Source organism: Pongo pygmaeus, chromosome 7 (assembly GCF_028885625.2).
Source record: "Pongo pygmaeus isolate AG05252 chromosome 7, NHGRI_mPonPyg2-v2.0_pri, whole genome shotgun sequence".
Classification (NCBI taxonomy): Eukaryota; Metazoa; Chordata; class Mammalia; order Primates; family Hominidae; genus Pongo; species Pongo pygmaeus.
The window spans coordinates 145,572,637-145,586,453 of NC_072380.2; the positions used below are offsets into that span (position 1 = coordinate 145,572,637).

Genomic DNA, 13,817 nt, shown 5'->3' on the forward strand with positions numbered 1-13,817 from the left:
TTCACAGAATGAATGGTGCCTACATAAACATGACATTTAATAAGTACAGGAACCTCGTCTGTATTCTTCACCATCATACTCCCAGGGGCTAGACTGGCTCTTGGCACATGGTTGGACTAAATATATATTTACTAAATGAATTAATAAATGAAACTGTAAAATCAAATATATACATAAAATCATATTCTGATGATGACTATTAACTTCAGCAAAGTTACAAATTCCCAAGTAGTGGATTCCACATCACTGAGAATTTTTTGTGTACAGCAGACATGGTTCTTTATAACAATGCTGCCCGCTGCTAGACTACAATAACAAATAGGACCTTAAGAGGATTGAGGCTGGCCATTGGCGGAGAGCTGACACCCAGTGATGTACAAGTCTTCCTGGTGGCATACACATCACTAGTCAGGCCCTGTGCACCTCTGTCACAGATGGATCTGCAGGGTATTTAGGTTATACTCGCCACTCTGAGTAGTGGGACTCAAGAGCAACCATCTGGCTAGAGCCCTCTGCTAAGGGACATGTCCTAAAGTCATTTTGCACAGCAACACACTTTATAAACTTGGGGGAGAATCAGTGGATGTTGTGTTCATTATCTATCACCAGGTAATGACATTAGCACAAGCTTAGCAGCTTAGAACACACATTTATTATCTCAGTTTCTGTAGGTCAGAACCACAGCTTTAACTGCGTCCTCTGCAAGGTCGTAAAGAAGGTGTTGTCCTGCGCTGGCCTCTCATCTGAAGCTTTCACTGGGGAAGGCCTTAGCCATTGGGTCCTGGAAAATGTCTGCATTCCAGAACTCTGGAACCTATGACTAGATTACCTTATGTGGCAAAGGGACTTTGTAAATGGGATGAAGTTAAGGATTTTAAATGGAAAGATTATTTTGGATTATCTGGGTGGGCCCCATGTAATTACAAAAATTATTTTAAGAAGGAGGCAAGATGTCTAAAGTCAGTAAAGGAGATGTGACCACAGAAGCAGAGGCTAGTGTGAAGTGGTTTGAAGATGGAGGAGGGGGCCAGGGGCCAGGGAATGCAAGTCTCTAGGTTTTAGCCTTGTAAGGCTCATTTTGGACTGACCCCCAAAACTGTAAGATAATAAATTTGCATTGTTTTAAGCCACCAAATCTGTGGTAACTTGTTATTGTAGCCATAGTAAGCTCATACAGCCTGGGAGAAAATGTCCTTGTCAACAATGAAGCATTATATGCATGTAAACAGTTAGTACTATTTCAGTATCTTACTTTGAAAAACGTTATCATTTAAATCAAATGACCCTGTAGAAAAATGTGTGTTACACATAGACAAAGGAAATGTAGAAATTCTCAATGGAAGCTCTCCTAATAGTGTATTAAATGAAAGGCTCCATATGCATTTAGTTCTCCATTAAATTCATTTTAAATCCCACTTCAAAGCATTCATGCATGTGGATTGTGGATCACTTTGTGATCACTTAACCTACTTGTAAAAATGGCAAATGCATGGGACATATCCCAGACCTACTAAATTATTACACAAGGCTATTTCAAATACAACTGTGGTAAGCTTACTAATCGTCCCCCAAAATAGCCACGTTCTAATCACAGGAACCCATGAATGTTACCTTATATGAAAATAGGGGCCTTGCAGGTGTTATTAAGTCAAAGATTTTATCTTGGATTATCAGAGTGGATCCTAAATGTAGTCTCAAGTGTCCTTTAAAGAGGGAGGTGGAGGGAGATTTTACTGCAGAAGAGGAGAAGGTGATGTAATGATGGAAGTAAGAAATCAGAGTGGTGTGCTATGGAGGTGGAGGAGGGGGCCACAAGCCAACGAATACAGACAGCCTCTGGAAGCTAAAAAACTCAAGGAAATAGATTTTTCCCTAAAGCCTCCAGAGGGAAAATAACTCTGCTGACCTTTATTTTAGACTTTTGAGCTCCAGAACTGTAAAACAATAACTTTGTGTTGCTATAAGCCACTTGGTTTAGGGTAATTTGTTAAGGCAGCAATAGGGAAATAATACAGTCTTCAATTAATGATGTTCCTCCATGATTTCTCAAAAAAAAAAAAAAATATATATATACACACACACAAATATAAATTTGCTGATGACTCCACTTATTTATTAGTTTATTTTTTTAATCAAAAATGTACTAAATGCAAATTACATATAACGTTATATTTTGGCATTACCATTTCGAGCAAAGACAATTTTCTGCATGTATGAGTTTTTACTCAGAGAATATCACATAGAACAAATTTGAATTGCAGCCCATATTTGCTTTGTGAACATGCACCAAGTGTGGGGGGTGAAAAGGGAACATCTTCTACAGCCCTTGAGTCAAGGCTCAAGGGTACAACTGCACCATTTTCATGCATTTCAAAGCGCACTGGTGTTTTGCCTACATTTTGTCCTCAAGGCATTTTTCTGTGTTATATCTTTAAGTGAAATTAAGGTGAAAGGTAATTACGAGCCCCAAGAAGATTAAAAACTTGGTTTAGAAAGTGGTTCAAAAGAATATAACTTTCAGAAAATGCTTCTTTCCTGTCCATTTTCACATCAACCATCATCTACGGTTACTATCTAATATCAAGTCACTCCACTGAGGTGAATGACAAACTTTTGCAGCATTCTATTTTACGTACAAATTGCATTTATTGTTATTCAAGTTGTCAGGCTGGTATTAGTTAGACAAACTTGCTCTCATTATTGTATTAAAGCAATTCAACAAGAGATAGGTGCATGTGGCAAACCCAGAAATCTGGTTACAAGCTCCTCACAGAATTTCCTAATGAAAATTCAAGCTCGAGAACCACTGCCTTAGAGAATCATAGGGGGACATTTATTCCAGGTGGTCTCTTTTCCATCACATTCCCCATCCTTTTTCTTTCAACTGCTGGTGTTTGCAAAGGGAAGGCATATTAATATTATTTTCATGAGCATATTATAATTTTGATGGAAAAACTGAGATCATTTTAAAATCACAGTCAAACTAAAATGGCTTTTTCTCAATTACTCGCTTACTCCCTTCCAATAAAATACTTGATTCCCAGTAGACTGCAAGTTGGACAATTTCCAGATATTCAGATGGAAGACATTCATCGAAGGCATTCCTAAATGGTTGTCAAATTTTGACAAGCCTAGATTGGAGAAATAAGAAAAGAAATGCATAATTCATCCCCATGCACAGGAAATGCAGTATCTAATCACTGCATACCCATTTGTGCATATATATGCACACACCCACACCCATACCCACAACTGTCCTGAATTATCACAAATAGGAAGAGTGCAGCCTCAACTAAGGGTACTTTTCGTTTTTGCTTTTATCCCAGCAGTTCTTAGTGCTCTCCTTTTTGTCTGAAAGGCTATAGAGGTTTTGACCTCTCAGTCCAGCATTGTACTTAGTTAACTAACATTTCCTATGGTTTCCTCTTCCCACCTGCTCTTATGGCATTTTTCTGTATTATATCTGTATTTTAATTGCACTTTAAGTGAAAGGTAATCATGAGCCTCAAGAAGATTAGAAACTTGGTAAAGAAAATGACTCAAAAGAATACACCTTCCAGAAAATGGCTCTCTCCTGCCCCGTAGAACAGCCTGTAGGGTAACAGGTGGATTTTCCCCATATTTCTATTCCCCAAAGTTTATTCACTCATTCATTAAGCATGTGAACATACATTCCTTCATTTAAGAGAGAACAGATGTGACACATTTTGTTACTATGAAATCATAAGTGTGCAAAACGTGTACTGCTGATGCTAACACATCGTTACTAACATGAGATACCTGTGCTGACCTTCATTTGCAAGGGACACTCAGGCCAATGGTGGACAAGATAGATAGTCTCTATCTTCACAGGCTTTAAATTTAATCAGGAAAGCAGTTGACTAAGAATTTCATTATGTTATGAAAAGGGATATGATGTGAGAAGTGTGAGGTGCTAAAGAGACACCAAAGTTAATCTAACTTGCACAGTGCAGGATGGGTGTGTGTGATGGGGGGAGGGTGCAGCATTAATATTTGTTGCTGAATTCAGTGCTTGCCCTCCACTTCCTTAGATTCTCATCATTGATTGTTAGAGGAGACTTATGAGTCATTCTTGACTCTCGATATTAATAACAATGTCTTGGTTTATTAGTTTCTCGGTATGTTTATATAAGAAGGAGAGGGTTGCAAAGTCTTTAATGTACACGCAGAGCTCTTGGCTTTCAAGGAAGTACTTCAAGAAATGATGCAGTAAATACATTAAATTTAATGACTATGTACAGAGTACATACTATTTTCAAGGCTTTGGTTGTAGATACAAAAATGAAGTCAATAGTCCTTGTTTTCACAGGCCTTACATGCAAATATGTGTATATGAGGCTGGTGGGCAGGAAACAGGAAAAAATGGAGTTGGAAACAAGAGAAGAACAAGTCAAAGTATGTACACAAATAATCAAAGAAAGGATCTCATTCCATAAATGAGTCAGAAGATAAGAGTGTTTGTTCAGGATAGAAATATTGTCCTGATGTAATTTCTTTTAGGGGAGAACAAACAATGAGCTCAGAACAATGGGAAGTTCTGAGAAAATAGCAGGTGATATAATCCCTGCAGGTCGGATATTGGCTCTTCCAGGAGGCCCTCCCTGAACATACTCCCCACTCCTCTTAGTCTGGGAAACTGACCTCCTTGTGCTCCCCCGGCTCCTGTACTAACCTGATATTTGCACTTACCGTATTAAAAGGCAACTTCACCTTGCCCCTTACATGTCCTTCACTCTAATGAGATGATAAAATCTCAAGGCCAGCCACATGCTGGGGCATTCACACCCTGGTACCTAGTGACTGTGTCTAACCCGTGGTAGACACTTCATTAACAGCAGTTGAGCTAAACTGGGTACCCCATACTGTATAGAACATATCGTAAATTCTTAATAAAGATTTGGTAACTTAGGTGGTGCCACTTTAGAAATCAATAATTGTTTTAAACAAATGTCATTAATTCCTTTTCCTTTTTTCTTTTTCTTTTTGTTTTTAAGACAAATTATCTCTCTGTAGCCCAGGCTGAAGTGCAGTGGCATGGGCACAATCACGGCTCACAGCAGCCTCAACCTCCCAGCTCAAGCAATCCCTCCATCTTAGTTTCCCCAGTAGCTGGGACTACAGGTGCGCATCACCAAACCCAGCTAATTTTGTTTATTTTTTGTAGGTCTCACTATGTTGCTCAAGCTGGTCTAGAACTCCTGGACTCAAGGAAGTCTTCTGCCTCAGCTTCCCAAAGTGCTGAGATTATAGGTGTGAGCCACCACACCCAGCCTTGTCATTAATTTCAAGGGCTAAATTATAAGGATTTCTTGAGCTACCCAAAGATTCAATTTTCTAAATATCAGGTTGAATAAAACTTAGCTATATGTGCACCCCCAGAAACCTGAAATACAGAGAAATTATGGGAAGCATCACTCAAAATGTCAGTAAATCAATATCGGCTAGAATCCTAACCAAAATAAATTTTCACTAAACCCCATTGTGATTTCAGAATTAGCGCAGATTTTGTAAGAGTGCCATGGTGAATTACAGACCTCAGTCTCCAAGCCATGTGAGTTTGCCTCTGGCAGCCATATTGAAGTGAAGGTAATTAACACAGTTCGTCTTGCAACAAGATGGTGCTTTCCAGACTGTTTGAAATTCTATGGGCATCCCAACCAGACCCCAGTAACCCTTTGAAATATGCTGAACCATGGCAGTTAACACGCAAGGGGATCATTAAATGAATAAGAGAAGGCACAGAAATCACAGTTTGTAACTGAGATCATTTCATGGGCAGTTTGCCAGCTATTTGGGAACGTCTAACACAAAGGTTTCTTAATATGAGGTATTTATAAAGTGTAGTGCTATGAATCTACAAAATCACTTTAAAAATTATTTTAAAGGACATTGCCTTTCAAATTATTTTCTAAGTGCTTAACAATTATTTTGATGTAAAAATTTAGGAGGCAGGATGATAATACTATTAAATTTTAGCAGTAACAGAAAGTAGTCTTCAGGACGAATGATCAGGACGTTTCCTGTACATAGTCATTGCCATCTACTATGCAGCAGAAACCATTCTCAGATATCAAATTATGGTCACCTTGGTCCATACAATAATGATGACACAGGCAACACTTACCGAGCACAGGCAGTGGTTTTGAAATAGCTGGCAAGGCTGAGAAACATTGATTTCACATCTTGAGTGAAACAGAGAAAATATTTTAAAATCATTTTAAAGTGACCAAAATTGGAATGAAATACAGGCATCATCGCAGTAATCTGGGAAACAGTTACTTACAAGCTACAGTTATCATCAATGAGCATGTGAAGACACTGGCTAATATTTCTCCCATAAACCATCTGAAACAACAAGATTGCTCTGATTTAGCATACTAATTGTGCATTTCCAACCTATATGAGTTTTTTAGACTTACTATAGAATTATGATTTCGAGGTTTACTATGAAACTACAGTAATAAAGACAGTGGTATTGGAAAATGGACAGACATACAGATCAATGAAAGAGAGTAGACAGCCCAGAAGTAGACTTATACAGATAAACTGATTTTAATTGAGGCATAGAAGCAATTCAAACAAGAACATACCATCTTTTCAACCAATGGTGTTGAAACAATTGGATATTTACATGCAAAAAAATGAACCTCCACATATATAACACACCTTACACAAAATTTAACTCAAAATGGGTCATAGACCAAAAATGTAGCTTGTAAAAGTGTAAAACTTCTAGAAGAAAACATAGGGAAATATTAATATGACGTTGCATTTGGCAATGAGTTTTTAAATGCAATACCAAATGCACAATCCATGAAAGAAAAGAAAGAAATAATTGGACTTTATCAAAATGTAAAACTTTTGCACTGTGAAAGACACTGCTAAGAGAATGAAAAGACAAGGTACAGCCTGTGAGGAAACATTTGCAAATTATGTATCTAATCAAGGACTTCTATCCATAATACATAAAGAACTCTCAAAATTCAATAATAAGAAAATAAGCAACCCACTTGAAAAAATGAGCAAAAGATCTGAACAGACACTTCACCAAAGAATATATACAAATGTTAATAAGTATAAAAACAGATGTTCAACACCATTCCTCATTAGAGTAATGCAAATTAAAACAGTGAGATATCACTGCATACCTAGTAGAATGGCTAAAACCCAAACAACTGGCAATACAAAATGCTGGGAGGATGCAGAGCAACAGAAACTCTCATTCATTGCGGTTAAGAATGAAAAGGATGCAGCAGTGTGCGGTCGCTCACGCCTGTAATCCCAGCACTTTGGGAGGCCGAGGCGGGCAGATCACAAGGTCAGGAGATCGAGACCATCCAGGCTAACACGGTGAAAACCCGTCTCTACTAAAAATACAAAAAAATTAGCCGGGCGTGGTGGTGGGCACCTGTAGTCCCAGCTACTTGGGAGGCTGAGGCAGGAGAATGGCGTGAACCTGGGTGGTGGAGCTTGCAGTGAGCTGAGATCGTGCCACTGTACTCCAGCCTGAGTGACAGAGCAAGACTCCGTCGCAAAAAAAAAAAAAAAAAAAGGAAAAAAAAAGAATGAAAAGGGTGCAAACAGTTGGAAGATAGTTTGGCCCTTGCTTACAAAGTTAAACATAGACTTACCATATAACCCAACAGCTGCACTTGCTTACAAAGTTAAACATAGACTTGCCATATAACCCAACAGCTGCACCCCTTGGTATTAATTCAACTGAGTTGAACTCTGTGCCTGTATAAAAATCTGCATATGATTCTTTGTAGACGCTTTATTCAAAATGGTCAAAAACTGGAAGCAACCAAGACACCCTTCAATAGGTTAATGTATAAACAAACTGTGGTACATCCATACAATGGAATATGATTCAGCAACAAAAAGGCATGAGCTAATTGTAGAATAGCACATTTGTTATTGCTGTGGGTTAGTATATTTTCTTAGAGGAGGTGAATAGTTTTCTGTATTAATCATATACAAGCAAAATATTCCATGAGAGAAATAATTTGTTCTGACAAAATAAGAAATTAAGGGAAGACAGAAATGGTGGGAAAAACTGAAGTCCCATAAGTGATGGAAGCAGCAGTTCATCTGGAGTGGCTGCTGCAAAGACGCCAGCTGCAGCAGGCGAGGCCTGGCCAGGGTTTTGCGCTTCACAGAGCCCGAGGGAGCCGAGAACAGGAGGGAGCCCGGAAATGGAGGGAGCCCTACCCTCCCAGGTGCAGCTGCATCCGCTCAGCCATGGCTCTGAACTCAGACATCCCTGCACTCTTGGGGGCCTTGGAAGCCCCCCTGCCCCTGCAGGCTTGGAAGCGCCTGCTCCTGCCCCGGCCTCTCCCTGCTCCCGTTGCCCGCTCTGATTTCGGAGCAAAGTTGTGGCTAGGCCCGGGTGCTATTGCAACCTAGCAGTGACCAGACCCCACACTTGTTTGCTCACACACCCCTCACCACTCCACACCTTGCTTGTAAAGGCTCAATATATATCTGAATCAGAGTCATGGCAGTGAAGAGATGGAGATCTAGATCACCCAAACCTGTATATTCCATAGCATATTTTGTCTGTAAAAAATCTATTCAGACCAGTCAGACCTAATACCCCCTTTTAAAAACAAACATTTCATTTAATAACAGTGATGCCTCTTCTTATCCTGAAATAAAGTTCATAAGTAATATAACCCATCTACATAAGTAATCTAGAGATGATTTAAACTATATGGGAGGATATACATAGGGTATATGCAAATACTACATCATCTTATATAAGAGGCTTTAGTATTCAAGGATTTTGGTATCTGAGGGAAGCTCTAGAATCAAACCCCCTTGGGTATTGAGGGACAACTGTATTCAATGCTTGTACTTTCCAGTTATGAATAATTTATAACTTGAAAGATATAAATTATCCTCTCTGTCTCTGTCTCTCTGTCTTTCCCACCCCATCTCTAACTTTATTACTACATCTATCTCTATTTCACTTCACAACTGCACCTTGTTCTGTGGTGTGAATTTATTTATTCAGTCCTCCATTTATGGACATTTGGGTTGTTTCTATTTTTTGCTATTACCAAAATGATGTTCAAGGGACCCAAAATAGCTAAAACAATCTTGAGGAAGGAAAACAAAGTTGGAAGGCTCATGCTTTTTCACTTCAAAACTTACTACACTACACGCAAAAGAATGAAGTTGAAGCATTACTTTATGCCATATATAAAGATTAAATCAAAATGAATTAAAAACCTAAATGTAAGAGCTAAAACTATAAAACATAACAAAAGATAGGTGAGAAACTTCATGACATTGGATTTGGCAATGATTTATTGAATGTGACACCAAAAGCACAGACCATTAAAAAAGAAAAAAAGTAGAGAAGTTGGGCTACATCAAAATTTAAAACTTCTACACATCAAAGAATACATTCGACAGAGTGAAAAGGCAAACCACAGAATAGGAAAAACATTTGTAAATCACATATCTGAGAAGGGGTTAATATGCAGAATATATAAAGAATTATTTTAACTTAACAACAAAAAGCAAACAACCTGGTTTAAAACGTGTCAGAGTACTTGAATAGACATTTCTGTAAAACAGATACACAAACAAACATCCAATAAGTGCATGGAAACATGGTCAACATCATTAGCCATCAGGGAAATGCAAATCAAAACCACAGTGAGATATCACACCACACCCACCAGGATGGCTCTAGTCAAAAAGACAGACAATAACAAATGTTGAGGATGAGGAAAATTTGGATTCCTCATACATTGCTGGTGGGGGTGGGAGTGTAAGATGGTGCAGTCCTATTGGAAAACGTTTCAGCAGTTTCTAAAAATATTGAATATAGACTTACTATATGCCCAGAAACTCCATTTCTAGATATTTAACCAAGAAAAATGAAACTGTATGTCCATACAATACTTGTACACCAGTGTTCATAGCAACATTATTCATAATGGTCAAAGAGGGGGAAAAACTCAAATGCCCATCAACTGATGAATGGATAAACAAAATGCAGTATATCTATGCAATGGAATGTTATTCTTCCATAGAAAAGGATGAAGTACTGATACATGCTACAACTTGGATGAACTCTGAAAACATTATGCTACATAAGTCATACCAGACACAGAAGTCCACATATTGTATAACTCTATAGGAAATGTCCAGAATAGACAAATTCACAGAGAGAGAAAGTACATTAGTGGTTTTCAGGAGGTGGAAGAGGAAGGAAAGGAGAGTAACTGCTAATGGGTAGAGGGTTTCTTTTTTCAGTGATGAAATTGTTATAGAATTATAGTGGTGATGGTTACACAATTTTGTGAATATACTAAAACCACTAAAGGTGCACTTAAAAATAATTTTTAAAAACTGTTTAAAAATACAATGAATAGCATTTTACATATGTCATTTCACACAATAAATTATTTGAAAAGTCCTGGCCAAGTCAAAGGAGACATGTAACTTTAAACTTGGTCGACATTATGGAATCTCACTACCTGGGGATTTTCTTTTTTTTTTTTGAGATGGAGTCTCACTCTGTTGCCCAGCCTGGAGTGCAGTGGCACAATCCTGGCTCACTGCAAGCTCCACCTCCCGGGTTCACACCATTCTCCTGCCTCAGCCTCCCGAGGCCTGTAGCTGGGACTACAGGCGCCCGCTTCCATGCCCGGATAATTTTTTATATTTTTAGTACAGATGGGGTTTCACCATGTTAGCCAGGATGGCCTCCATCTCATTACTTTGTGATCCACCCACCGCAACCTCCCAAAGTGCTGGGACTACAGGCGTGAGCCATCGCGTCCAGCCTCCCTACCTGGGGATTTTAAGAATAAATTATTAAAAATTTCACAGCAATGATGGAGCATGTCTGCTACTTCACAACCTTGTCAAAAAAGCGTGACCAAGCATTTGAATTTTTGCCAATATGATGGGTGATGATGTCACTGAGTAGATTTATTTTAAAAAAGAATAGTATTTTTATTGTTTTTATTTTCAAAATGTGAATCATTTGAAAGAGATTACAAATAAATACAAAAAAGAAAAGAAAATATCATCAGAAAAATCCCACCATACAGAAGAAGTTATTAATAAAATCTGGTGAATATCCTTTGGAAATCTCTTTATATGCATTTTAAAACTGTTATTCTAAAATGAGCTCTAACATAAATACAGCAAAGCCTATAAAGTGTACAACTTGATTTTGATTTTTTGTATAAACACCTGTAATTGCTACCCAGATCAAGATACAGAATATTTCCTGCAGCCTTTAAGGTTCCTTGGTTGTCCTTTTCAGTATATACCCTCAGAATAAATCACTATTCTTACATCTATAATAATTGATTTGTCTTGCCTTTTCTTGAATTTTATATATACACGTTGAGAATCTCTAAATAAAAAATTCAAAATCTGAAATGCCCCAAGTTTGAAACTTTTTGAGTGCCTACATGATGCCACAAGTGGAAACTTCCACACCTGACTTCATGCCACAAGTGCAGAAAATTACTTAAAATATTGTGTAAAGTTACCTTTAGGCTGTGTGTAAATGAAACATAAATGAATTTTGTTTAGATTTGATTCTCATCCTCAAGATATCTCATCATGTATATGCAAATATTCCCAAATGTAAAAAAAGTCCAAAATCCAAAATACTTCTGGTTCCAAGCATTTTGTATGAGGCATGATCAACCTGTATGTGCAAACATATCAACTTTCCTCTCTGTCATCTATCACTTACATCTCTATGAGAAACATCCATGCTCTTGCCCACATCTATACAGTTTTAGACAATTTTTAATTCAAATAAACATTATTAGAATAATTTTAGATATGCAGAGAAATCAGAAAATTAGGACAGAGGGTTCTCATGTGGTCTTCAGTCAGCTTCCTCTATTATTATTACTGTGGTATGTTTGTCACAATGAAGGAACATGGTAACTATGATCTCAACTCTACACTTCATTTGGATTTTTCCTTTTTCTGTTCCAGGATCCCATCCAGGTCACCACATATGTTTAGCCATTGTGTCTGCTAGGCTCCTCTGGACTCTGAGAGTTTGTCACTTTCCCTGGTTTTGATGACCTTGACAGTTTTGGAAAGTCCTGCTCAGATAATGTGTTGAATGTCCCTTAATTTTTTTTTTCGCTGTTTTTCTTTTGGTAGACTGGGATATGGAAGACCACAGAGGTAAAGGGCCATTCTCACCACATCATATCAAGGGGACATGCAATCAGTGTAACTTATCCCTGTTGATGCTGACTTGTTCACTTGCAGCAGTGTTTGTCCAGTTTCTCCACTGAAGAGTTACCTTTCTTACCCTCTTCCTTACTCTACTCCCTGGAAGAAGTTTCTAAATGCAGCCCTCCCTCAAAGGATTAAGAGTTAAGCTCCACCTCTTAAGGGAGGAGTATCCACAAACATTAACCTAAGAAACATATCATTTACAGTCCTGTGAAAGAAAAGAAAGGGCTCTGCGATCAACTTGGAGGTTTGGAAAACACTAAGTGAAATAAAGCTAGACGTGTTCCTTCACCACATTATTTCACTGATTATTATACTAATGCACATCATGGTCTTCCAATTTGGGATATAGAATGCAGAATTTTGCAAATTTATTTTTAACCACAAGAGCACCCCCTCCAACACACACACACTCCACTTTTGTTCTTGTGGTCCCATTGTGATCTAAAAATGTTTTGCAAACCTCATAATTATCTGGGAAGCTTATTTTAAATTACCAATTCTCAGTAAATCTAAATTAGAATCTCAAGAGATGGGATCTAGGACTTTGTATTTAAAAAAGCACCTTCTCCAAGTGATGCTGCTGTATTTGACCCTCAAAATGTGGGACTAGAGAGCAGGCAGCCCTTGCTGGCTAGAGTTCAAAAACCATAAAGACCCCTTGGACTGTTGTATTCACCTTTGTTTCATTGATTCAATACATATTGAAGAACCCCTGGCACTGAGGATACTGAAGTGAGGGAGACGCACAATATGTCTGCTGTCAGGCAGCTCACATTCTTCTAGGGAGAGGCAGATCCCATTAAAACTTCAACAGCTAATCATGTCACAGGTCAGGGGGTAATAAGTGCTCAAAAGAAAAGTAAAGCAAGGTGCATGCGACAAAGAGTGGCATGCTATTTGTAAAGGATTTTCAGGGAAGATCTCTTTGATGATGTGACATTTGAACGGATTTTGTAAAGAAGTAAGGTCACATGTAATGAGGCTATCTGGAGGATTCTAAGAGGCAGAGTGAAAAGCAAGTGCAAAGGCCCTGAGACAGGAGTGGGCCTAGCACCAAGGAACTTGATCACTGCCCTGGAGACTTGAATAGGGAAAGGAAAAGAAGGCAGAGGAAGAACATACAGGTCAGAGGGTAGAGAACAAACATACCTATAAGAAGGCATAAAGAGACAATTTATGTGGGGATATACAAATACAATGGGAAGGGTGGAGTCTCTGCAGGGACCCTAAATCGCATAGTGGGAACTTCAAGTGGCTTTAAACTCCAGCTATACTTAGAGTATATCTGTAACAGGAGCCACTTCTCTTTGGACAAAAAAGCAATACACTGTAAAATACAGTTTTAAGCAACATACACAATGTTTTGTATGCTTTCTAGGTGGGTTTTTTTTTTTGTTTTGTTTTTTTGTTTGTTTTTTGGCAGAGCTTTGCTCTTGTTGCCAAGGCTGGAGTGCAATGGCAGGATCTCGGCTCACTGCAACCTCTGCCTCCAGGTTCAAGCAATTCTCCTGCCTTGGCCTCCTGAGTAGCTGGCATTACAGACATGAGCCACCACGTGT

The 13,817-nt window shown here is 38.4% G+C and overlaps 1 protein-coding gene across 7 annotated transcripts in view; it reads right to left on the minus strand.

Annotated features, from left to right (window-relative positions):
- Nucleotides 1-2,087: 2,087 nt before the first annotated feature.
- TMEM71 (transmembrane protein 71) overlaps nucleotides 2,088-13,817 on the minus strand; it is a 66,148-nt gene continuing 54,418 nt past the window's right edge. For all 7 annotated transcript variants that reach the window (XM_054497798.2, XM_054497796.2, XM_054497797.2 and 4 more), the window contains 3 exons: nucleotides 6,305-6,366; nucleotides 6,146-6,203; nucleotides 2,088-3,131 (listed from right to left, as the gene is read on the minus strand). In XM_054497798.2, the coding sequence (XP_054353773.2) occupies nucleotides 3,116-3,131; nucleotides 6,146-6,203; nucleotides 6,305-6,366 (136 nt within the window). In that variant the 3' untranslated portion in view covers nucleotides 2,088-3,115. The remainder of the gene's footprint in view (nucleotides 3,132-6,145; nucleotides 6,204-6,304; nucleotides 6,367-13,817) is intronic.